Below are 25,047 nucleotides of genomic sequence, written 5' to 3'. Positions count from 1 at the left end.
GTAACTTAAACGTTGGGATGAAATGAATGTTCTTAAAGAGCACTTTGGTTTATATTAGAACCTCAAAAATAGGAATAAAACATGGTGACTCTTGCAATTGGTGGAAGCTTTATATTGGCCTAAAATTCATGGCATTTTTTTTTTTTAATTTGGAAAAGTTTACTTTCCTTACCTCACCTACAGAACAATTGCACTAAGGTCGTCTATAATAATTGGGACTTCTTAAAAATGGGCATAGGTTCTAGTCAAGTCTTCTGGCAGATTCAAAAGGCACTTGGACAATGATTTAGGTGATAGTGTCTAAAGAAATGTAAGTGTAATGTACTGATTTTACTGCAGCAAAGGTTTTCTTTGCTTTTTTAAAATACACAGCCGCATTGGCTCAAGCTTGAGAACGGCAAAAATTGTAGGAATTTTGGCTTCTCACCAAGTCCACTTGCAACAGTTAGGTTTTACTTTGTTACGTATCACAAATACCTCTTATGAAAAAAGTAGTAACTTTCAAATGAGGTCTGTGTGTGCTTTTCTTGAAGTGATTCTGAGGAAGATGTTACTGGTTGAATGTACCTATGTGACTAAGCTGACAACAGTTAGGGGTGAGCCGCTGAAAAAGAGGGATGAAGTTGAACGCTATCACTTAAAGTGAAATGGATTCTCCAATCACACGAGTGAGATCTTAGTGTTTTATTCGTGAATGTTATTTCTTGCCTTTCTTAAATGAAGGAGTTCTTATCTTAAAACATGTCTGCAATCTGATCAAGAAGTGTTCTAATGACTTTTATATACAGGCTTCTATTTATATGTGACATTCAGTTAGGCAGATGACTTTTCCTAGGGATACATTGTGCTAGTGGACAACTCCGCAATCTTTTTGATGAAAGGATAGTCAGCAGAAATTGGTCTTGAAAAGAATATATGAAAATGTTTCATTTGTGTAGTTTTGTATCCCATTAGCAGGGTAAAAATCAAGTCTGTTTGTTCAAAGAGTGGACATGAGGTAGAAATGATCTCAGGAAATATTTTGCCCATTTTTCTGCTGTAAATAGCAATATGCTGGTGGAGCAAATGTGCTTTTGATGTACTTCCTACTCTGTTATTTTGTTTACTTTATCATCGTCTTCTTTATATATCCAATCTATTTTGAAGTTATTTTTCAAACCTTCAAATACATTTTATTTTTTCTTTTTCTATGCACTTACCTGAAGGCTGATGACACTTATATCCAGTTGAAAAAGGATTTGGAGTATTTAGATCTGAAGGTAAGCTTTTATAGAAGTTTACTTTCATTGTTTTATAACCTTTGTGTATCATCTTTGTACCTGCAGGTTTTGGAATCATTTTCCTTTCAGAAACTGGAAACTCTGTGCCTTTTGCTATCATTGTGCTTAAAATAGTATGTGCTTATAGTAGTAGTTATGGAACTGAAATGCAAACTCAGAAAATGGTTGGTACTTCAGTTTCTAGTTAGAATTTGCATTGCAGATACTTCAGATGGTTAGTATTTTGTGGATTTAAAAGTAGTAAGATTACAGACTGCTTCAAAATGTTTTTGCTGTTGCTTTAGAGACAATATGAAGTCAGCTCCTAAGACAGCATGTTCTTTCAATTCAATTTTTTCCTTTAAATTTACACGAGCTGTCTTTTCTCTTGTTTTTATAATAGGCTGTATTTATAATGCTTTTTTTTTTTTTTTTTTTTTTGGTGAAAATGTGGTGATTAATTGGAAGCTTTCGTTGTTTCCATGTTCTGATGGCTAAGAGATATCAGTTACATACATATAATTTGCCCATGTAATAATAGGTAATATTTCCTAGAGATAAAAATATAATATGGTGTTCAGCAAAAGAATGTCTGCCTAAATAAAATTACTTCTGTATCTGCTACATCTGATAGTTGGCAATTTGAAAGCACTTTTTGATAGCAGGTATTTGAAGAAAAAAAATCAGACTGCATAATCAGTGATATTGCTTAATAAAGCAGTCTACCTCATTCCATGCTGTGTAGCATATCTTAACATATACAAATCGTATGGTGTCTCTGAAATAAAGGTGAAGTTTGACACCTTATAATCCTTGTTTATTTGTCTGTAGTTATCCGTGATGCCAAGAGGCTTTGCCTGTGTGCCACTAATGAGCTGCCAGGTCCACTAGCATGGCAACTTCGGTTTCATCTGATGCTTGCATGATTGAATATACAGCCAAATAAATCAATAGAAAATATTAGCAATACAAATATATTTTATGTATTGCATTGTATATGTGGTGTATGTAGACTAAATGATCACATGTATAAACTGTTATAATCATTTACATACAAATGTAAAATCAGTTGGACATGTATCGCTTCAGGCCTTGTTCTTGATGTGCTCTTGGTTGTGCCAAATGTAACTGCATCCCAAGCCTTTGGCTGAGTTTTGTGACATTTCAATATAGGAGGTTCTACAATCACTTTCCCTGTTATAAGTGACTATGTTGTAAGTACCTGAGAATGTTAGGTGCTTAGGGAAATTAATAGGATGGTTTGTTAACTTTTTAGTGAATTCAAGGTACAAAGAGCGTCTTTGTACTTTGTATAAAGTCACAGTCTTATCCTACCTTACCAGTCCATTTTTTATTATTTTTTAAAAGCTGAAAAATATTATCTAAGAACCATTTTGATGTTAGTACTGAGATGGTATTGTTCAATATTATAGTGCTTTGTCATAAGAGTGGTATAAATGAGATAAATGCTCTTCACAAATATCACACTTTTTCTCCTACATGCAAGTAGTTCTGACATTTAAAAAAGTGCCAGAATATTGTGTTCTTTTTCACTCGTGAAATAGAGGTATGTAGGAACAAAATGAAAGAGATGTTGCATCTCTATGCTATGAAACAACCATGTTTTTTCTGCAAATGGATTTCCACAGTTGTGTGTTATGGCTTTCTTTATCCCTTAAACAAAGGTGGAAAGTTGTGACTGTTTTAGAAGAGCAGAAATAGTGAGCGTGAGATTCTTTCCCCACAAGTCTCCAAGATGATGTTACAAAAAAAAAAAAAAGCTGAAACATGAAAGGGAAAGATTTTTTTTCCTTTCCAAGACAATGAAATAAAGTTTAATCAGGCTAAAGGAGTTCAGGACTGGGGTTGCACTTCCAGATGTCTGTTTACAGACATTTCTGAGAGACTTGCACAAAACATGAATGTGTAAGGCCTGCTGAAATGCAAAGTTTGTGCTTCAAAGTATATGTTGTGCAATCATTCCAAGCCAATTTGGGTCCCTCTCTAGTTGTGCAGCACTGGTGCTGCTTGTTCTTCTGCAGTCACGTGTGAAGCCCTTTTGTTTGCACTGCTGTTGGAAGAGGTTGCTAGTACAAGGTTGTGCTACACAGGTATCTAAGGAAATGCTGCATGGCAGGTATTTGTTATGGGAGTAATGGTAAGTGTGTGTGTGATTCTGATGGCTTCATTTACAAAGCATTTGACTATGTTGCTCCAGTTATCAGCACAGGGCTCTTTGTGCAAGAGTTATGTTATACATGACAGAAAACGTCTTACTATTACCCCTGGTGCTTGTTAAACTGTGATTGTGCTGTGTGTTGGTATGTGTGCTTTGCGAAAGTAAAAAAAAACAGAAGTCTTATGGTTGGATGAATGATCTAATAAAAATAATAACATAGGTAACTAATTATAGTTTCCATAACGGGACAATATGTAGACGCTAAACCTTGAGGATCTATGTGAAAGAAGAACGTGAAATTGCTGCTGCTTATGGAGTTTTATGTGCTAAGGTTTTCTTTCTTCAGTCCTTACATCTATAACAAGCTATTGTTCAAACTTGTGTTTAAAACAGATAGAAAATAATGGACCTCTGATCAACATGATTTACAAAGTGCTGAAGAACTCAGCACAGGGGTTACTTTCCAGTATACATGTAAGATTGCTTGCATCCAAAATGCTTTCATCCCATTGCTTTTTAAAGTAGCAGTCGATGTTCACATATTCTGGCTTTTGCAGGTGTCTTATAGAAAACAGTAGAACTTTCTGTAAGATTATTTTTTTTTCTTTTCTTCTTTGTTTCCCCCACTGCCTTTTGGAGTCTGTGAAGTTATGGCTGACCTCAGTGTTTGGTTTTATTTTGTCATGGAAATGATTGTGTCAAGCAGCAAGTCCAATGTGTAAATTTGGAAAGTGTGAATGCATGCTGAACCTTCATTCTGTTCTCATACTGCTTGAAAATCAACAAAATCTGTATAGCTGTGATTACGTAATTTGAAGTCTTAGAAACGGCAGACTGTGTATTTGTGTGAATTTCATTGCTTTGAAAAAGGCTTTTGCGTTCTGTTAGTTTGCTGGTAATGATTTTATTACTTGTTGTTACTTGGACATGCTGACGTTTCTTCCTATATGTAGTTGTTTCTTGGTGTTCTACATAGGGTCTAGCACTTAAATCCAGTAGTACCTTTGGAAGACAGGATTTTCCTTAAACATATTTACTATTGAAAATATTTGAAAATCAAAACATAACTTTTGAGAGACAGTGAAGTGCTTTTTGATTTTGGAGTGGGGAAGTAATTAATGTGTAACTTTCTCCATGTGAAATCCCACAATAAATATGTTAATGGAGCCCGCAGTCAGAGGGAAGGAGCTATTAAGCATCAATTGAGCATCTGATTCTGTTCTAAACATAGTTTATCTGAAAATACTGAAATAGGCTGTGATCTGAGAAAGTTGTATCAAAGATTGATTTCCACTTGCAGTAAAAAATAACTACTTTAAGAAATCAAGTGTGATCCTGTTAAGTTGATTAGGAAGTCATTTGCTTAAGTCTATAGACTGCCAGTCAGCAAATAGCAAACTGCTCTTTCTCTCCCACTAAAAAATTAAACAAAGAAAATCACACCAACCAAACTATTGATTTCCCTACCAGTTCAAACAAAAAAAAACTAAATCTACCTTTGTTATTCAATAAAATAATTAGGTGATCTTTTCTATATTCTTGAGTGTATTTGAGCACTGTACTTCTCAGTACCAGGTGCTCCTTTGGTGAGGTAGTATTGGTAATAGGTGAACAGTTGGACTGGATGATCTTTTAGGTCTTTTCCAACCTTGGTGATTATATGATTCTATTTGATTTAACGGGTCTTTAAAAGTATTCTAATTGAGTAAGGCTTTTAAAATTGTACGGTTCATGAGCTGCTCTATATGACCATTCTTTTAGCCTTGTTTATTCATCAAAAGAGTCAAGTATAAACAGTGGAAGTAATAAACTTTTCTGCAGGGATAGACATGCCTTCATGTTAGGTTTGCTGGAAGGTTGGAGGTGTGATATAGTACAGTCTGTATCAATTTAAAAACTGAATTATGTGAGGAGGTAATATTCTCATAAGAAATGGAATATGGAAACAGTGATTTATGGAATGAGAAATTAGAAATATTATAAACATTATAAAGTAGATCAATGGCATTTAAATTCCACCCTGCAGTTTTCATAGCAGCCTGTCATTAATAACATTCACCCCTGTACTATGGAAGAGACTGTCCTTTGTAGAATGAAAGAGATGCCAGAAAGGTATATTTCAGTCATTGATTAATGCTGTTACTCTTGCAGTTGCACATTCTAAAAGTACTATTCAAGTCCTCATGGGCTCAAGGAAGTCATTAAAAGCAAAGAGATAAAAATGTTGGGTTTTGCAGGAACAGGACATTTGTAACCACAGACAAATGGGACTGTGCCATTTTGTACAGTTTTTAGCTACAATAAGAGTCGTTAAATAGCACGGTATAACTGATAATCTTCTCTGATTACATTTTAGAGAAGATAAATTCACTTTTAACAGACTTCTATCCCAAATTTTATTTCTTATTAACCTTTGTTGTTAAACATGAATATTTAACAAAGCTTCTGTTTTTATGTCTGAATGGTAGTTAAGTTTTAATTTGCATCTCAGACCTTTCAAACCTGTTCCTCATAGGTGTCGGGGCGTGATACACTAAAAGAGCGAAGTACAAAACCTGTCAAGGTTGCAGAAAGTGATATCGATGTAAGTATTAACCACCACTTCCGAAACTCTAGTGTTGTTTGGGCCATTTGTTGTACTGTTAATTGTTGCATTTATTTATGTTGCATTTATCTTTGGGATAAAATATTGTTAGTGGAGGCTTTTCTTCTTAAAATTCTGATGTTACATAACACCGATATGGCTTTTTTTTCAGGTCAAGCTGAGCGTTTTCTGCGAGCAGGACAGAATTCTGCAGGACTTGGAGGACAAAATAAGAGCTCTTAAGGAAAATAAAGTAAGAATTAAAAGATCATAAAATTAAAAGTAATTATAAACTATGGAATTACAAATGAAATCAAATTACTGGATGCTGCTTGCTTTGTGATAGTTTTCTCTGAGAATGTATGTAAACTTGTATATGGAAAACACTTCTTTACATTGAAGCTGACTACCTGCTTTTGAAAATCAATGTCTTAAAACCGTATACAGTTAATCTTCTGGCATCATTCACAAACTGGGTTGCATACCCAGTTCTCTGTGGTTTTGCTTAATGTCTTAGATTCATGTAGTGGGAGGTAGTCATGTTTCATTTGCAGTTCTTCCCACACGTGCAGGCACTGTTTGCATAAACAGCAGCGTGCTGTGTGTGGTAGTGAGTTTCCCATTTGTAGTCATTTGGGAACTATGCTGGTTTATTGATAGCTTTGAGCATTGTTCTGAGGTTTGTGACTGAAATGCTGGAGTACTTCTGGACAAGTTTATACTTGGAACCTTCCTACTTCCCTCCATGCCCTTTCAAGTCATAGTTTGAACAGTAAACAATACCAGAAGTATCTCCTGGTCTTCCCTTCATGCGTGTATCTGCTTCCGGAACAATGAGCTATAGCTGTCAAAGAGTCTAAGGCTCGGTAGTTCAGAAAAAAAGGCATTGTGAAATGCAAGTGCCATCAAATAGATCCTTCAGAGAGCTGTTGTGCAGAAATGCCTCGCTGTTACTTCTGACTGAATGCATCAGGTCTACTTAGTGTGTAGGTGGTGTTTTAATCTCTCACGTGGCTGCTTTAACTATAGCAATGAGTGAGAAGTTGTCTGTAAATAAACTGTTAGTACTGTGGTGTACTAGGGCTATCACAGTTCTGTGCTGCTTAAGGAGATTCTTCTAAAACTGTAAATTACAGTTTTACACAGACTATAAGTAGAAAAATTCTCACTGATTTGTGTTTTCCACAGGTTTGATGATTTAAACAGATTCTGTAGAAGATATTAGAAAATTTTAAGTCATTAACTCTCTTGCAGAGTTTCATTCATTTACATCTTAGTCTCCGCAGTAGCAGGCCAGTCCTAACCTAGTGGCTTAGAGGAAACACTGGGGGCATAGAATACAGCTTTTAAATTCACAAAGATAAATTTATTAAGTTTGGTGAAAGGTTACTGTTGTCTGCTTCTCTGTTCTCTGCTGCTTCTTAGGATCAGCTGGAGTCCGTTTTGGAGGTGTTACACAGGCAGATGGAACAGTACAAAGACCAGCCACAGCATGCAGAAAAAATTTCATACCAGCAAAGACTTTTGCAAGAAGATCTTATACATATTCGGGCAGAAATTTCTAAAGTTTCAACGGTAAGTATTTCGGGTTGCTTTGAGAAAACGGTAGTTAAGATACCAATTAGAGGAAAACTGTATATTTCTCCTTAAATCCTTTTGTGACCTGATTTTGTTAAAGTGTAGGATAATAAATCAGAAATCCAAATGTATATGGGTGACCTCTCCAGCTTTCCTCTTCAATGCACTCCCTTCAAAAGCTCAGAGTTTCATTTAATAATTTTGTCTCTTATGCATAGGGCTTAAATAGCAAATCTTTTCTGGTTTAGGTGCCTGTTTGAATTTTAGTTGTGAAGTTGCTTTAAGTAGAGCAGGAAGGTAGTAGGGAAGTAGGATATGCTTCCTTCATAGCATAGTAGAGGCAGTTAAACTGTCAGCAGTAGTTTTATGCTTAAGAAATGGTTTTGTATCTGTGAGGTGGCAAGAATTTTTCAACTAGGGATTATTAATGTAGTCTTGTAATCAACAAAGCATTTTGAAGTGTATCTTCAAGTTAGAGGGAGTGTGTGTATATATATAAATACTAAGTTATGTTTACATGTTTCTATATGTGTGTGTGTATATGTACGAATATAAAATACAGGCTACAAACCAGACCTTTTTCCATCTCTTTATAAAGGAAAAAAATCCATCTTAAGAACTTTCAATTAGAATCGATCCTTTTTGATCGTAATTGTGCTAGAGTATTATCTTTGTTATTAGGAAATGGAAAATGCCTGGAAAGAATATCTGAAACTGGAAAATGACGTGAGCCAGCTGAAAAAAGCCTTACAGGAGCAGATGAATAGTTCATTGATATCTCAGGTGAGTCTGTTTCCAGACGCCGGTTTACGTGTGAGAAGGCTATCTCTGAACTTGCAAGCTGTCATCTCATAAGAGAGTTGCTCTGTAATTTTTGCATTGTATTCAGCTGTCGCATTTTAGTTTGCAAAGTTTTGAAACCCTAACAGCATTGCTGTGCAGTAGCTAAGCTATCTTCCAGGTGTCTAATAGTTTCTAAGTTTCTTATGCAAATTTGTCATTATTTTATTAAGTTTTTAGTACATGCTGACATCTTGACATTGATAACGTATTTAATTTATAAGACTATGCAGGGCTTCTTACTCATACACTTATTTGATCTGACATTGTTGGATTCTTTATCCATTTTTAAGAACATCAGTTGCTGGCTTGTTATTGTCATTACTTGCTCTTTGTCATGTTCTTCTATTTATGGAAGATTTATTTCTGCAGATTGTTTTGTGAAGTGGAATAAGTGTTTAACAGCATCTCAGTTTTAAATCAATTATTCAGTTTTGAATCTTACAAAGAAGCTTTGTTTGAAGCTGAGCTATTCTGTTTGCTGAACTGGATGTGGCATATGAGATTGATTCTGCGTACCTGCTTTTAACTGATGATTTTATTCATAGGGCCAGGAGTGCAGTTCAGGTTATTTTTCCCATGTCTAAGCACAACGGGTGAATTTTAAAAGACAAAACATAAGTAACAAAGCCAGTGTGTTTAATTGGCTGAAACCGTAGCATACTTTTCCAAGTATTTTGGACCAAAAAAACTCAGCATTTTAAATTTACATATTTGCCAAAAAACATCAGATCAGAGGCAACTTAGTATATTTGTTTTCACTATTAATGAACTTGTTGTATCAAAACAAGAGGTGCAAAACCTTTTAAAATGTTTCAGTCTTCCATTTTCATGGAATGGTGGTTTTTAATTTTATTTTAATTTTAAATTTGGTGGTTTTGTTTGTTTTAGGTGTGTGTGTGTGTAGTCAGTTTCAGTGTGAAGTTCACTAACAATGAGGATGTTCATGTCTGCACAGAATGTATTTGAACAAAATACTTTAATAAACAGTTTTCATTTATGTATTGAACTTGCTTTAAATAATGTGTGGCAAGTGATATAGCAGTACGCATAGATGGGCAGATGGTTTACACAGAACAAACGTTAATTTACTTTAATTAGCATCTCATACCAAGTGTATGCATAAACATACCTAAGCATAGTATGTGTTTGAAGTGATATACACACACACATATGTATATGTTTTTGAATATCTGTTTTGGAGATATTAAGGGGAACTGATTTTCCCAGAAAGTAGTGAATATTCTTAAAATCATGTTCTTTCAGGGAAGTTTCATTACAAGTACACACAGTCATTACAGTCTTTAGATTGCTACCTAACTGTGTATAGGCTCAGCGTTATGTGTCTAACATTTTGCAATAGCATTAAAAAAAATACACACAGTAAAAAACTATAAATTCTTCATTAAGTATTACTAAAAATTCAATAAAATTGCAGATGCATGTTACTATAGAAAACAACAGTCTCTCCAAACTTTTCTCACCCATTAAGTGCTTTTATACCTTTTGGTGAACAGCAATCCTGCCTTTCATAATTCAAAAATAAATTAATCTCCTTATATTTTTGATCTACTCCATTTTTGGTTTAAGATATTCTCTTCGCATTGAGATTCAACTAATGGGAAGAAATAATAGTAAAAGATCTCATGGTTTGTGTATATCGCTGATCACGCAGTTTTTCTGAGTGATTTCCGAAGCAGGATTTTTTTGTACATGTGGGGATTTTTAACCAGTCCTGAGATCTGATCGTTGTAAATCCATCATTTGGTACCTTGTAGTCTGATTAATCTCAGAAAGACGTAATGAAATGTGCAAATTTATAGTTTGCATCGTGCCAGTCTTTCAAGATATCCCATCCACAGAGTGAGTTTACTGCAGGCAAATAACACTCTCCATCATTTAAATGTTTGTGTTCTTGGCATCCTGCTTGTTGATCTATAACTTGACTGAACATATTTTCTGGGCTAAGACAGAAAGTAGAAATCAATTGATATGTCTTCTCTAGTTCTACGAGGTGTAAGAGCTGTTAGTAAAATTTTTCTCTTTCAGGTTTATGGGATTAATTAGCAGTTATTTTGCAGCTCCTGGCAAGTGACAGATTCTTGGGGTTGTGAAGGAGTTTGTAAGCAATTCCTAACAACAGTGTTGCACAGCCCTCTGCCTTTATAAAACCACGTGGGAAACGAACAATACTATTAATTTTTTTCTTAGTGCCTGTTGTTTTTTATTTTGTTTTATTTATTTATTTTTTAAGGAAGAGTTATTAGGCATCAATTCCTTAGGAAAAATATCAAATTACAGTAAATTAACAAGATTACTTATAATCTGGGGTCTGGGGGGGGGGGGGGGAGGAAAGGAAAGGAAAGGAAACAACAAAAATCCACATGCCTTGAATAGCTGTTTACATCTGTGGTTTTTGATGATTGCAATAAACATGTATCTGAAGTGATGGCTTCAGTAGCTACAGCCTCTAGCCACAAGATACACGAAGGCAGAGTCCAGACATTAGAGAAAGCTTCCCATTGTTGCCTGTTGGGAAGAATTAGTAGAACAAACAGGACACAAGTTGAAACCAAAGAATGCATCATATCCAGTAGCCCTAACCACCCAAGCATAGAAAGAATTAAGTTTGTCATCCCTTCTCACTTAGTTTTGGTTGTATATTTAATTCATTGCATGTTCTTAGGCGATTGTATAGCGTTATTCATGGACACTCATATATTTTTTCTTCTAATATTGGGCATTTCCTCTAAATCTGTGAAGAGGAGTTTTGTAATGCTACCTTAGCATCCTAAAGTGCGCTAAAAGATTTGAGAAACTAGTTCAATTTAAAAGGCACTATAAACTCACTATATATAGAACCAGGATTTTGTAGCCTGAATAATATTGTAGAGAACAGTATAGAGATGTCTCATTCTATATGTCATCTTTAGGAAATCTTCTGAGACTCAGGGAAAGCTCTAAATTCTATGGGTCTGTGTGCAAGATACGTTGATCTGTGGGTAATGTGGTTTTCGCTTGTTTTAAATTTTAAAGTAGTTGTGTAACCAATTTCTATGCCTGTAAGTTCTGAAATGTTACTTTGGTTTTGGTAACAAAAGGATAAATGCATCGTAAATTTAAAAGTTTTTAGTTGTTGTTGTTTTTTTAACTATCAGGAGAAAACACAAATACAGAAAGACTTGTGGAGAATTGAAGATGTTACGGCTGGCTTGAGTGCAAATAAAGCAAATTACAAAACCATAGTAGACTCCATCAAGAATCCAGGTAAAGGGAACATAATTAAAATGTAAAAGTATTTCAAATGCAGTTGAATCTTTGAGTCTATGTGGATACTCTAGAGGTATGTTCAGAGCAGACAGCATAGTTAATTCTGATAATGTCTGCACTGGAAATCTGCAGTTTGAACACATTGTTTTGGTGTTTCTTTGGTTGAGCCAGCAAAAAAGTGTGTGTTTTTCTGTTTGACATACTGAAGCATAACAAGCCATAAGAAAAAGAGAGCAATATCAGTGGGATAAGTTATGCAGGTCACAGAAACTGTTTCACACGTACACCAGACTCATACCAAAGTAGTATCTGTTCTGTATGGTATCTGGGAGCTCCTCTCTGCACTCGTCTGCTTTTTTTTTTTTGCCTCTTGGATGCTGCCTGACTGCCCTTGCTCCAGTTGCTTGGTGGGCAGAGCAGCAGCATCAGCTATGGAATAGAAGAAGGAAAAGAATGTGTGGTCTGCATTTTGATTGCTTTATGATGTTTCGAATGAAAGGGGAGAATTCTGGGAAAGCAAGAGGCTGTTAATGCCTCTTGTAAATTCATCTTGTATTTTGAGTCTATTTTTGCTTACCTTTTTACACTCAGAGATTAAATTGTTCTTGGTGAGATTATGTTTTATTTAAGGTGTGGCTATTGGTTCTTAGTCATGTCTAGCTCTGTAGCCATCTGATGGATTCTGAGGTATGGAGCCATATCCAACCATTGTAACGATTGCGTATGATGTGTGGACTTCTCCTTTTCTCCTGTTGCCTCTCAACAAGGGTTTTCATTGAATGATGTTAATGTATATTTTTATTTTTAGCCTTGACGGCTTATTTGATCTTCATTAAGGGAATGTTTCCCACCCCTGCCTAATCTAGCAGTCATAGATTTTTATATTAAAACAAACAAACTCAATTTGTGTTGAAAATAATGTGCAGAGTATTAGGGCTATTTTTTAAAACTTAGTGATACTGATTTCTATTTGTATGAACATTGTTGACAGATATAAGAAACACAGCATCTAACAAACGTGCATATTTCTCCCCTAGAAAGAAAAATAGTGCCTTCATTTTCTCAGTCTACAGTGCCTTCCTTACCAGCTTCTCTCACAACCGTGGAGAGCAAACCTTCAGTTCCACAAAGCCCTCCGTCCAGCCAGGTCAAACCTTCCTTAGAGGTGAGGCTGTACCCACAGCCTTATTTCCAGGCCAGAACACAGCAACAAGTACCACAGCTGAAAAAAATTGAGCCGCCTCTTCAGTCGCCAGTTAGGCTAATGCCAAAGGTTGTAAGTACTGTTATTGTGAGCCTTGTTCTCTGCTGTTTCTGTTTGCTTCTGGCAGAAAGCGTTCATGGTTGCTAAGTGCATGCAATGTGGAGGCACAGCCGGAGCCAACCAAGGGTTGTAATCAAACAGTGCAGCAACAAATACACAAGAGTATTTAGAATCATAGAATCACCGAGGTTGGAAAAGACCTCCAAGATCATCCAGTCCAGCTGTCCACCTATCACCAATGTTGCCCACTAAACCTTGTCCCTCAGTACAAAGTGTAAATGTTCCTTGAACACTTCCAAGAATGGTCACTCCACCGCCTCCCTGGACATCTCGTTCCAGTGTTTGACTACTCTTGGAGAAGAATTATTTCCTAACATCCAACCTGAATATCCCCTGCTGCAACTTGAGGTCGTTTCCTCTATTCCTATGTTTGTAACCTAGAGGTTTACTCAAGTAGCTATATACTGTTTCAGAACATACCAAAGCAGAAGAGCCTTCTTTGCTCTTTGGTAATGCCTTTTGGTTCATTGGTTGTTTGCTTTCTTGGGTCTTGTTTGCTTCTAAGAACTCAAGCTTCTGGACAGAGAAGAGCACGGTAAAGCAATCATAAATAATTTGTATAATGTTATGAACTTTCAGACAGTTTATTCCAGACTGTTTGCCATATACCTGTGCTTTCCTCTGACCAGGAAGATGAAGCACCACCCAGACCTCCTCTCCCTCAGTTATACAGTCCTGAAGATCAACCACCAGCTGTTCCACCACTCCCAAGAGAAGCCACCGTCATCAGACATACGTCAGTGCGAGGCCTGAAACGTCAGTCAGATGAAAGAAAGAGAGACAGAGAACTGGGACAGTATGTAAACGGAGATTATAGGGTGAGCACTCATACACCATCTGCGCTTTAAGGAACATGTGAACCAATAACAGATGATAGTGTCTGTGAAATATGTATACTGCTAGATCTTGTAATGAGAGGGGAGAGACAGAAAATGGAAGAGATCTGTATGTAATAGTAACAGCAGAGACAGACTCACTAATCCAGAAACAAAATTGCTGGGATTTGTTTTAAGACTTGCTGTCCATGATGTCATTTCAACCAGTAAATATCTTTCCACACAGGTAGAACTGCGTTCATATGTGAGTGAACCAGAACTAGCAATGATAGGTGGTGACCTCAACCAACCTTCCAGTGGTTTTGTAACCATTGATAGCGGATACCAGACATTGCCTACTCGTGGTAAGCCAGGAATTAACGTAGTTGATTTTCTACAGTACTTTTGGTATAGGAGCTTCTCTCCTAGGATTTTCTGGAGATTATTTTATTCTTGACATTGTTATTTTTAAATTAACTGTACAGTGCTGTGAAGTTGTAGAGAATCTGTGATTTTAACGGTGCTGTTATGGATAACCACCCTTTGGCAAAGGAGCTTCATATGTAATTCTTAAAAGCAAAGAAACAGAAACCATAGAAAAACAATGCAGTTAGCTGTTCAAATATCTCCTGTATTCGGAGTTGCCTTTCCTTATTTTTGTGTTGTGTTTATAAACTCAGGTTAATTTTTTATAAAATACATGTATTGCCTGTGGGAGTCAATGAAATGGTAAAGAATAAAAACGTAATGCCTCCAAACACTACAAGTGACTTGTCAGTAGGACCTCAGTGCTAAAGTCATTTCACCATGAGGTGAGGTTAGAGAGGATATTTGGGGAAAAGTAGTCAGTTTGGTTTTTGAATCCCTGTAACTCCTAAACACTGTTAAGGTTTGATTTTCTTCATAGATGTGACTATTTGTAAAGCATATCTGTTGTTGCGCAGCTGAATTCACCTCATGCTTCATTTAATATATGTTTAAAACATAGTAGATTTTTCTGTGTTTTGATCAGTAGTGACCTGAAATGGATCAGCTGTGGCTGAAATGAAGTTTCCTGCCCCTCATGGCATTCTGAGCTAAAGAAAAAAGTGTGAAATGTGAACTAAAATAGTGAGAATATCGTCAGGAAAAAAAGTATCTGGCACATCTTTGTTTTGTCTGTCCTTTGGTTTTAAAGCATTTTCTTTTTCCTTATAAAGGCTTATCTGGATCAACTTCCAGATTGCACCAGTCATCTACCATTTCATCATATGCAACTCTTCGAAGGGATAGGTCCAAGGTAAGTTTTAAAAGGACATCTGAAGACTACTGACTACTGTCTTGATCTTCCAAATTGTTCTTAAATCCAGAGCACATGTTGTACAGCAGGAGATGGAATTCTAGTCCCATGGGAGAGGTCCCATCTCCAATGATCTAATACTATTTATTTTCTAATTCTCTTGAATGAGTCAGGAAGTAGAAAGACGACTTACTATGTTTCTAATAGATTTATAAAAACAAAGTTTGGAATCAAAATCATCTGTATTAATAGATATTATAATGTTGAAATATTCAAATTAATACAAAGCAATAGAGCAAAATCATCTTTGTTAGAAATAAGGTGGGAGAAAGATGCTGTTTATTTGTATGCTCCTTATAAACTATTAATTCCAGCACATTTTCTGTGTGCCTTGTAACTTCTTCAGGAGAGACCAAAGAGTGCCTTGGAACGTTTATACTCTGGAGACCACCAAAGAGGCAAGATGAGTGCAGAGGAACAACTAGAAAGAATGAAACGGCATCAGAAGGCATTAGTTCGTGAACGCAAGAGAACCCTTAGCCAAGGAGAAAGGCAGTCTGTTTCATCTCGGTCTTTCATCAGGCCCATTTCTGCAGACATAGGCTCAGTATGTTAGATATGCCTTAAAGGGACTAAACTAGAAATGTCTTTGGATTTTTTTTTTTCCTAGCAAGCACTTTCACTTGAGCGTGTGTGATGCTTCTAGTATAATTAAATCAGTGTTATACAGTATAAAATGAGTTCAGAGAGTGCAAGTAACAGATGGTCATTTTTTACTAGTAGTTACAGTGTATGTAGCAGATTCGGCAGGTAAGTTGGTCAGAGGTCCGTGTGCTGAGTGGAGGTGAGGCTCTGTTAGAGTGAATTCAGAGATGTGATTGTTTTTTATTAGCACTGTATTTAGAAAGTGTAAGAAACTTCTAGGATTTTCAAACTGCTTCATAATGGAATGGGCCTTTTAGAATGTTCTTACTCACCATGGTTATTTTTCTTTTAAATTCACAAATAAGGCTGCAAGATAGTTATGATGATATCAGGCCAAGCAGGTTGTGTGGTTGGTTTTTCTTGTTTGTTTTTAAGGAAAAATGAATAATAAGTTTTGAAACCTAATCCACGCTTAGTAGAATTTTAGAATCAAATTGGTTTTGGTTGCAGCAAGTCCTCCTTTAAAGCTCAACATGTAGAATATTCTAATAAGGCTCAAATTTAAGCTGCTGAAGAAAAAGAATTTTTGTTGTGTTTTGAGATTAAATGCTGTACAGAATGTAAGTTTGTAATGATATGTTTTGGATACTAACCAAAGCAATTCTAATTGGTGAAGCTACCCAGTTGCTCACTTGGTGCTAAACCAAGATTGTACTGTAATTGCACTTACGCTGTAGCCTTTTAATTTATTTTTCATTTGGTCCACTAGAGCTTTAGAACGGTCACCTTGTTTTACCTAATTCATTGCACAAGATCTCTTGCTTTTAGATTTGTCACTCATCATACCTAATGCCTCTTTTTGTTTGTTCGTTTTGTTTTGTTTTTAATTTGCAGAATTTTGTAGTTATTTTAAAATTTCTAACTGGACTACTCAATTTTTACCAGGCTTAATTGCATTTAGTACATGTGTGTCAATTGCTGGCATTTAAACCACCCCTTATAATATTCAGCCTTTCATCCCCACTGCTCAGTAACGCTGTTTTACAGCCAGTTCTTTATATTTACTTTCCCAGTAAATATGAGTGCACAACTCTAGAGACACCCATCTATTTTGTCTTCTGTTTTGTAATCACAAAGTTATTCAAGGCAGTACGTCATACTTGGGAAGTATGGAACTATAGCAGAACCTTTATTTTCATATCTTAATTAGAAGAACTAAATCTGAGATTCTAATGTTTCCCAAGTCTAACGTAACATACGCAAGTTGAATTTAAACATTTTTGTGACACTCCTTATTAACACTTGTGACAAGTACTTTATCTATAAATTGGGTGCCATCTTGGTCTTTTTCTTGCTGTAAAGAATTGAGTCTTTCAGCCCTAGCAGTGTTTTGCAGAGATCATATCTTGTACCTACAGGGCTTCAAAACGCAAGAAGCATGTTCAATAGCACAATTACTTACAGCATTGCAATTATTTAGCAGCCAAAATGGCAAACAGTTAAATGTATAATTGAAATGCTGCTCAGTATGTAACATTTGCTTAAAACATGCATTGTATGTATAACTCAACTTTTTAATCAGTCAGCTCGCAAGTGTAGAATGGCATTTGAAGTATGGATCACAGTACATCAGCGCATTTGTTATATACAACGCCTTTTTAATGTAAAAGTTGCAACATCAAAGCCAATAAAAATTCTGCTTTGTAATAATGGTTTGATGTTTTTCTTACCTACATAACGCAATTTGAAAATGATTCTGTGTATTTGAAATGGACTATGTCAATCAGGCCTGGTTCGAATATGAGTAGAATAAAAAGTCTTGAGAGGGAGAATGATAAAAACATTTTTTTCTCCTTTTGAAAACTTAAAAAAAAAAAAAAATCTTAATTTTTGAGATGAAATTGACCTTTCAGGTACATTAACTTTCCAAATATACATAGAGGACACGTATCTTTTGAGTGAATAATATCGAGAGCTTGTGCATGAATAGGTTTCAAGTGGATTTAATAATGCAAGTAGCATCATGGAGGCAAAGGGCTTCATGTAGAGTTCAGACTTCAACCAAAAACAAGCCAGAGATATGTAATAGAAATATTAAACATTTGTATTGAATGTAATGGCATGTTCTCCTACTGATAGCCTTAAATACTTCAAGAGATCGTTCTACTGTTTTATCCCTTTTCTCCCCTGCTGCTTTTAATCCATTTTAAGTCTGTATGGTAAAGTCACTGAGATCTGCTGGATGGAATGATGCTGCAACAGAGCTTAATTTTTGTGTCTCTTATGAACAAATGTACTGTTAGGTTTCTTAAGCTTGAGTTTATATGGAGCTGTATTGTGAGTAGCTGTGAAGGAGCTGCTAAGCAATAATCTGGGAGCTCTTAAAGTTATGCTGTTTAACTATGCTCTTACTGTATTCTTGCTGAATATTTACCTTGTAAGGAGGATGTATAAAATTCTTAATTTTTGCAGGTAGCTAAGGTTAATAGAGTGTAAAGTAGCCTAAAAGTTATTACATTTATTGTGTTTGAATTTCAGACAAGTCAATGCTAGTACTAAAAATACCAATAGTAATCGCTAAGTCTTTTTCTAGGCATGTAGAGCTAACAAGCAGCAATTCTCAGCCTGCAGTATCAATGTCCTTTCTGCGTAGTGATTCACAGTGGTGCAGCACTGCCTGGTCAGAATACCTAGAGCAAGGCCAGCACTGCAGGCTTGCTTGTACTGACATCTGTACTTCCGTAGATGTTTGTGCTGGTGCCACGTTCATCAGCATATGAGATTAATACTTGTGGTATACTTTAATACAGTTGCACGCTGTGTATAAAATTAAACAGTACTCTGAAATCCATGCAGCATAGCTAGAAATGAAATCTCCCAGACAAGAGTTGCAAGAAATACAGCAGCATTTTCTTTTTTTCTATCAGTTAAAAGAGTTTGCGCTGTGGATTCTCTCAGCAAAATAGCTTTTGCAGACACAGTTATGTACACTGCTGAATGTTGAATTTGCCAGTACGGTTGAATGCTATTAATTGTTTTGTATCTATTGCCAGTGGAAACGAGAGCAAGAATTTGATTTGCAGCTACTTGAGAGGGCAATTCGTGGAGAAGACAAGGATGAAAATGAATGGTTAAAAGTTCAGCCGGTAGCAGTCGCAGTGACAGAGACAGACCTGGAGCCCCAAGACTATGATTTAGACATCAGCAGAGAGGTAACACTCATATATTTGCTTCCTACTGCATTCCCCCTGATGTTAACCTTAAGTTTTATGTAGTTAATTTTCATCTTTTATTTCAAATGTGAGCTGGAAGTTCAAACTGAAAGGAGTCTTCTGGGTATTGAAAAGGAGGCATATTTCTGGCCTGGCTCTTGGGGGTGTCTGTAGGGTTTGTGTTCATATGATGCTCTAGTGGAGAGAAAAAATGGGATAGTTAGCTCTGCCTTGTGAAATATATAGGCTTTATAGGGAAAAGTGGTTGTTAGGCAATGTTTATGAGAATTACGAAAAGAAAGACGACAACATAAAGAGCATTTAAAATAAGAAACTTCTAAGAAGTAAAAGTTATTTCCACAGAGCTGCCTTACTCTTCATGTTGATACGGCAGAAAACGTTCTGCTGGCCATTCATGTGACTTGTTCCCGGGGCAAGATTTGTTTCCAGCTCTGCTGACTGAGTTCAGTATTTGTCTGAAATGCGATTGAGCCATCTAGTGGAAAGGGAGGAACATAGCAAGTGTAAGACGGGCAATGTGCTGTGTAAAACGGCACGGTGGAGGGGAAGTCTATGAAATTGTTAATGGTAGGAAGACTTCTAGACTAGGAAGCACTTTGACTAAACGGGCCATCCCTGTTTGATAGCTTTATTTATCTGGATGAGGGGGATGGAGCGCACCCTTTGTATGTTTGCAGACAACACCAAACTGGGGGGAAGTGTTGATCTACCTTAGGGTAGGAAGGCCCTGCAGAGGGATCTGGACAGACTGATCACTGGGCTGAGGACAATTTTATGAGCTTCAGCAAGTCCCGGTGCTGGGTCCTTCACTTTGGTCACAACAACCCCATGCATCACTACAGGCTTGGGGAAGCGTGGCTGGAAAGCTGCACAGAGGGTAACAGTCTGGGTGTGTTAGATGACAATTGGCTAAATATGCGCCAGCAGATGTTTCCTTGAGACCTCCAGAGCTTCTTGAATCACTTGTTATATCCAAACTGGCTCCTTCAGCCTGGGACAAGAAACATTTGTGCATATAGACATTTCTGACATTAGACATACCTCAGAGTGACTGAAGCGGGTGTGAAGGTCTGGGTTTAAAGCTTCTTTCTCCAGTTACTCAGGTTGTCTTTTTCCATTTCATTTCTCCATCCTCTTCGCCTGGACAGTTCTGTACCTTGTAAGGCTATACTTATTATAGCTGATAAATCCTCTGTTTGCATGATAATGGTTGTTTTTGAAGAGGCAGGATGAGTTGTTCAAGTAGCTGTACAATAAATATATAAATCGCTCTGTGGGGGAGTTGAATTTGAAGGTAAGGAAATGTGACAAGAAATCATTTTTCAGAAAGCGTTGGCCTAGGGGATTTTTTTTGAAGGGGACCATAAAAACCTGAGGTTGTGATTTTAGTTTTAAGTTATGAATGACAATTACTTATGGAGTGCTTTGGCACTTTGTGCATTGCTTTTGCATTACTGGTCTTCATTGCTGAGGGCGAGGTTGGATCCAGCTGTGGGAGAAAAGTTCTCTTTTTCTCTCTTTTATTTATTCATGTTTGCTATTTATGCTTTTCAAAAGCAGTCTTTGCTTTGGCTTTCAGCATCCATTTATAAACTGTACGTTCATTAGGTGGTTTAGGTATTTTCTATAAGGCAAAACCTTTCTGCAAGGAAACTGATCCTAACATAAAGATCATTGCTAGCTTTTGTGTAATAATTTCACTAATTAAGATTTTCAACCTACACAATTGTGTATTGAATGTGTTGTTAATTGCACCGTGTTGGTGTATTTGGGTCAACTTTTGAACGCCTAAAGTTTCCGATTCTGCAGTCCAGGAGTTTCCAAAGGTGTTTATAAGGCAGTGCTGTTTTTCTTTTTTCCTGCAGAGGAAGATTAGGTTCCACTCTTTTGAGACATAAATTAAAACTTTAGGCAATACCTCCTCTCACAGGAAACGCTGGAATGACATGAATACTTTCCGGTGTTCCTTTAAAATGTTTGATTTCCTTATCACTCTTGCATATGGGTTCTTCTTGCTACTTCAACAGCTGCAAGCAGTGTCCTACTTTGTGCTCTGAAGCTGAGCTGAAGAAAGGCTTCCTATTGATTCTAATTTCCTCTGTAATCCTCTTTAATATTTATTTGATCTATCTTATAAAAGAAGGAGAAAAGACACTGTTAAAAGGGCATCAGCTCATGTCCAGAGGGAATGTTTAGGATCAGGTACACGTATTGACAGTGCAGACCTGTGCTTTATTGTTTTTACTCTGTTCTTGCATTAAGGAGAATAAATCTCAAAGTGTTTAAGTCTGTATTGATAGAACATGATGCTTGCTTTTGTTCCACAGTTGTCAAAACCTGAGAAGGTTGCGATTCCAGAACGTTATGTTGAATTGGAGCCAGAAGAACCTCTTTCTACAGAAGAACTGGCAGCAAGGCAGCGTAAAGCAGAGAAGATAAAGAATATTCTTACTAAATCAAGGTCGGTTACTTTTTGATCTTATACAGAGGCTGGTGTTAAGCACTGGAATCTAACTTCATACAACAGACTATTTTTTGTACAATTTAATTATGTAACGAGGGTGGCTTTTAGAAAACACATACAGAATGTATGTGTTATACTTAGCATACTTAAAGGTCCTTTTTAAAGCCGAGTACCAGAAATTCAGGCTATGACAAATTTAATATATGTCCATTTTTCTGTTTGAAGCACCCTAAAATAGTCCTGAGTTGTTACTAAACAACCTGTAAGTGAGAGTGAGGAGGAAGCAAAGGCACAGATCCAGCCAAAAGCATGGTAGAATTTGGCTACTTAAGGCCAATGTAAAGGCAGCTGAAACATGCATTTTCATGAATGTGGTTACCTCAAGCACCTGTAGTTTCCTAGAATGAATGCAAATTAGTCTGAACATGAGAACCACCACTTCTTCTGGGCAGTAACAAGAAACGTTATTAACAGTTTCAAAGAAACCTGTTCATTTTTATAGTGCTTTCCTGTTAATCACCTGTTTACTACAAAGGACTTTCAAGTGTTCTTAAGGCTAAGCAGAAAATGTGACTGAATGTGTTAATGGCTGCATTACTTGTCTTTGTTTGCCATAGCCAGTTACATACAATATCTAACACTATCTCAAAGAACTCCAGTGAAATATGGAGCTTGACACATGAGATACAAAAGCTACTGTGTGAATTGAAGCTTTTTCTGCAGGGTGGGCTCTTCTTCGTGTTTGTAAATGTTAATGTTGTTTTGCACTTTCCTGCTAGTATGCACAATCTACAGCCTACTATTGCCCAGGACAAGCACAACTCAGTTGATTTAGATTCACAGCTCCAAGAGCAGGAACGCATCATTACCATATCATACGCTTTGGCTTCTGAAGCCTCTCAGAGGAGCAAGGAGGTAGCAGGTAATACTTAGTTATTTACAAACTAACAGCTATTTTCTACCCTCTTCTAGAGTTGTGTGTGGTTGTTGCTGAACTCCTGGCTTAAGAGAAGTTTTTAGTAATCCATATTCAAAATACTCATATTCAGAATAGCACCGTGGTATCTATAGATAACATGCAGATAAGTTAAGGTTTATGCCGAGCAATTTGACATTCAGTGGGAGAATATACTATGATCAGAAAGTTTAGAACTTGAAAACTCACTCTACTAATAGCACTAAGAATGTAATAGTTTTAATGAATTCCCTATAATTACATAAAATGAGCTATTTCTGTACTCATTTTTAAAAGGTAAATTGGTCCCTTATTTTTTTTTCCAAGATGGATTTCTATATCTATTTTAAAAAGGGTTTATATATGTGTGTATGTGTATATGTATTTTAAAAGAGAGATGTGCTGGTTTCTGTGATTGAAAGCATAGCAGAATCACTTCCATCTTGAGATTAACAACAACAGGCTAAAAGTCTTAAAATTGGTATTGGTATATTTCTGTTTAATGATCAAGATTAGGGATTAGAGCAAGACAAGCATGCATGAATTCTGCTTGATGTCTGGAGATTAATTAGACCCTTTGCAATATGTTACTAAGGATGATAATTTCACTCTCGATTGCTTTATAGTCGAAATAAGTAAAAAGTGTCAACAGATTTGTATGGCACTGTAATGGATGCAGCAGCTATTCTAGCCAGTACCTGAGCAGCCATTTGTAACTGGCTCTGCTCACTGTTCCAATGGAGAATGGAAATAATGGAATCTTAACTATGATGGAGAAAAGAGTGCACATTTCTCATCTGAAGCTGTCAGTTTAAATGTATGGTACTTGCCACAAAAGCCCTCAAGACCTTCCCAGTAAAGACAGATTATTCTAATATCCAGATATGTAATGTGCATCTGTAATAACAGGCTGTGGATTGGATATGGCTATATACTCACAGATTCAGTGGCAACTAAACCTAGGGGAATGCAGTTTTCAGGGGAAGGGATACAGAGAGTTTCAGTGGGTGATTTAACAGAGTTGAAGGAGTAAAAGTGGTTCACTGAGGAGGGTAGACAACATAAACAGAATTGTAAGGTCCTGGGAGCATTTCAGGAATAGCTTTTTAGATCCCCAGTCTCCTTTGCAGGCATTCTGGTCCCAGTTCTAATAGCCAGGTGCTTGGTACTGTAACACTGACTTGCATGCTTTGGTTATGGAATGGGACTTAGGTGTTTCAGAAGACACAGCATTTTGCCATGTGAGTTCTAGCTTCTTCTGGGGGAAGCTGACACTCTTGAAATTATTCCTGTGTATCAGCAGAAGAGCACTCCATTGTGTAAAATGTTACATATATCTGTAAAATATTTTTGCTTGTGGTTTTCTAAATAGCGCCTTAATTTCTGCTTTTTATCTGTAACCAGTGAAAGGCTGGGAACCTCTACAACCTCAGAGAAATCTCAAAACCAAATTAGTAAATATTGGTGCCATTCCAGAACTGATTTTAAAAGCAGGATTTGATTGGGTTGTCTGAGTGCTGTGTGTGCCTTACTATATTCCAGTCGTAGGGTAATTGCCCAAGTTGTCATCAGAAGAAGAATGGTTATTTGCATAATTGAATGTGATTAATAGAACAAAGCAGCAATTAGAAATGTTTGCGTTCCATGTCACTACAATAGTGTAACACCTCACTGCGTTACTAATCAGGTTTCTTATTCACGTGTTAGAAAATTGAGGTGGCTCTGTTTTAACGCGAATGTTTGATTGTGCAGCCTAATTCCTGTATGTGATCCCTTCTAGCTCAGCAGTTGACCTATCCACCTAAAGCACCCTCACCTTCTGTACCACAGCCACCTCACTCTGCCCTAAACAATGGATTTCACTACACATTTGTTTAAACACCTTAAAAGTAAGAACTAACTGCTCTTGACATGTCTGATTTAGCATTGTACCTTCTCTCTGGCTTGCTGAATTTTAACACGTTTCTCTAAACCTAAATCAGATCCAAATGAACGCATGCATCCATTTTTCAGAAACCTTCTGTTCTTGTATAATGAATATTGCTTCTAATGAGCTAACACAGCTACCAGTCTTCAAATAACTGCCGTAGCTTTTCATATGAGGTACTTCCATACTCTTACTATGGTGAAGGAAAGAGGCATCTATACTCTTGGTAGCGTGGGGCCAGATTTTCAGCCACCATTTGTACTCCAGTAGCCAGTGCTGCAGGCAGCTGTGGCTGCAGCTGGGCTCTGAAGGCAGTTTTGCATGGAAGTGGCCTGTACTTTTGCTACACAAGAGAATTGAAAGTGCAACTGAAGTTGTGTAAGTGGGGGGAGGGCAGGGGGTAGTTTATGCACTGATGTCTAAAAGTACATGGGCTAAAACTCAAGTCTTGTTTGAGGTGAGCTGAAAATTTGGCCCTATAACTAATTCTGCAATATTGTAAATGTTTTGTGCCTTTGTGGGTTTTGTAGTTTTTGGTTTTTTTGTTTTTGCTGGATTGTGTTAACAGAAGTATTAACTTTTGTCTCTGACTACATTATTTTGACATTTCAAATATTAAGAAAATTTAATAGTTCTTATAAAGAAATATGTATCTCTTCCCAGTAGAATTTGCAGTGATTTTTCTATTTGAAATG

The 25,047-nt window shown here is 36.7% G+C and overlaps 1 protein-coding gene across 37 annotated transcripts in view; it reads left to right on the top strand.

Annotated features, from left to right (window-relative positions):
• PLEKHA7 (pleckstrin homology domain containing A7) overlaps positions 1-25,047 on the top strand; it is a 130,101-nt gene that overhangs the window by 102,657 nt on the left and 2,397 nt on the right. For 12 of the 37 annotated variants that reach the window (XM_015864132.3, XM_032444745.2, XM_032444746.2 and 9 more), the window contains 16 exons: positions 1,206-1,259; positions 3,832-3,912; positions 5,954-6,022; positions 6,195-6,275; positions 7,448-7,597; positions 8,282-8,383; positions 11,599-11,707; positions 12,748-12,986; positions 13,664-13,852; positions 14,097-14,214; positions 15,049-15,128; positions 15,535-15,735; positions 18,827-18,985; positions 21,334-21,467; positions 22,250-22,392; positions 24,206-24,314. In XM_015864132.3, the coding sequence (XP_015719618.2) occupies positions 1,206-1,259; positions 3,832-3,912; positions 5,954-6,022; positions 6,195-6,275; positions 7,448-7,597; positions 8,282-8,383; positions 11,599-11,707; positions 12,748-12,986; positions 13,664-13,852; positions 14,097-14,214; positions 15,049-15,128; positions 15,535-15,735; positions 18,827-18,985; positions 21,334-21,467; positions 22,250-22,392; positions 24,206-24,303 (2,007 nt within the window). In that variant the 3' untranslated portion in view covers positions 24,304-24,314. Of the gene's footprint in view, positions 1-1,205; positions 1,260-3,831; positions 3,913-5,953; positions 6,023-6,194; positions 6,276-7,447; positions 7,598-8,281; positions 8,384-11,598; positions 11,708-12,747; positions 12,987-13,663; positions 13,853-14,096; positions 14,215-15,048; positions 15,129-15,534; positions 17,481-18,826; positions 18,986-21,333; positions 21,468-22,249; positions 22,393-24,205; positions 24,315-25,047 lie in introns of those variants that run through there. The other 25 variants (XM_085548527.1, XM_085548523.1, XM_015864131.3 and 22 more) reach the window with 10 other exon arrangements.

This window comes from Coturnix japonica, chromosome 5, assembly GCF_054131305.1.
Source record: "Coturnix japonica strain WE chromosome 5, WE-NBRP24, whole genome shotgun sequence".
NCBI lineage: Eukaryota > Metazoa > Chordata > Aves > Galliformes > Phasianidae > Coturnix > Coturnix japonica.
The sequence above is the reverse complement of the archived record's forward strand: the minus strand, read 5'-3'. Positions and strand labels throughout refer to the sequence as shown.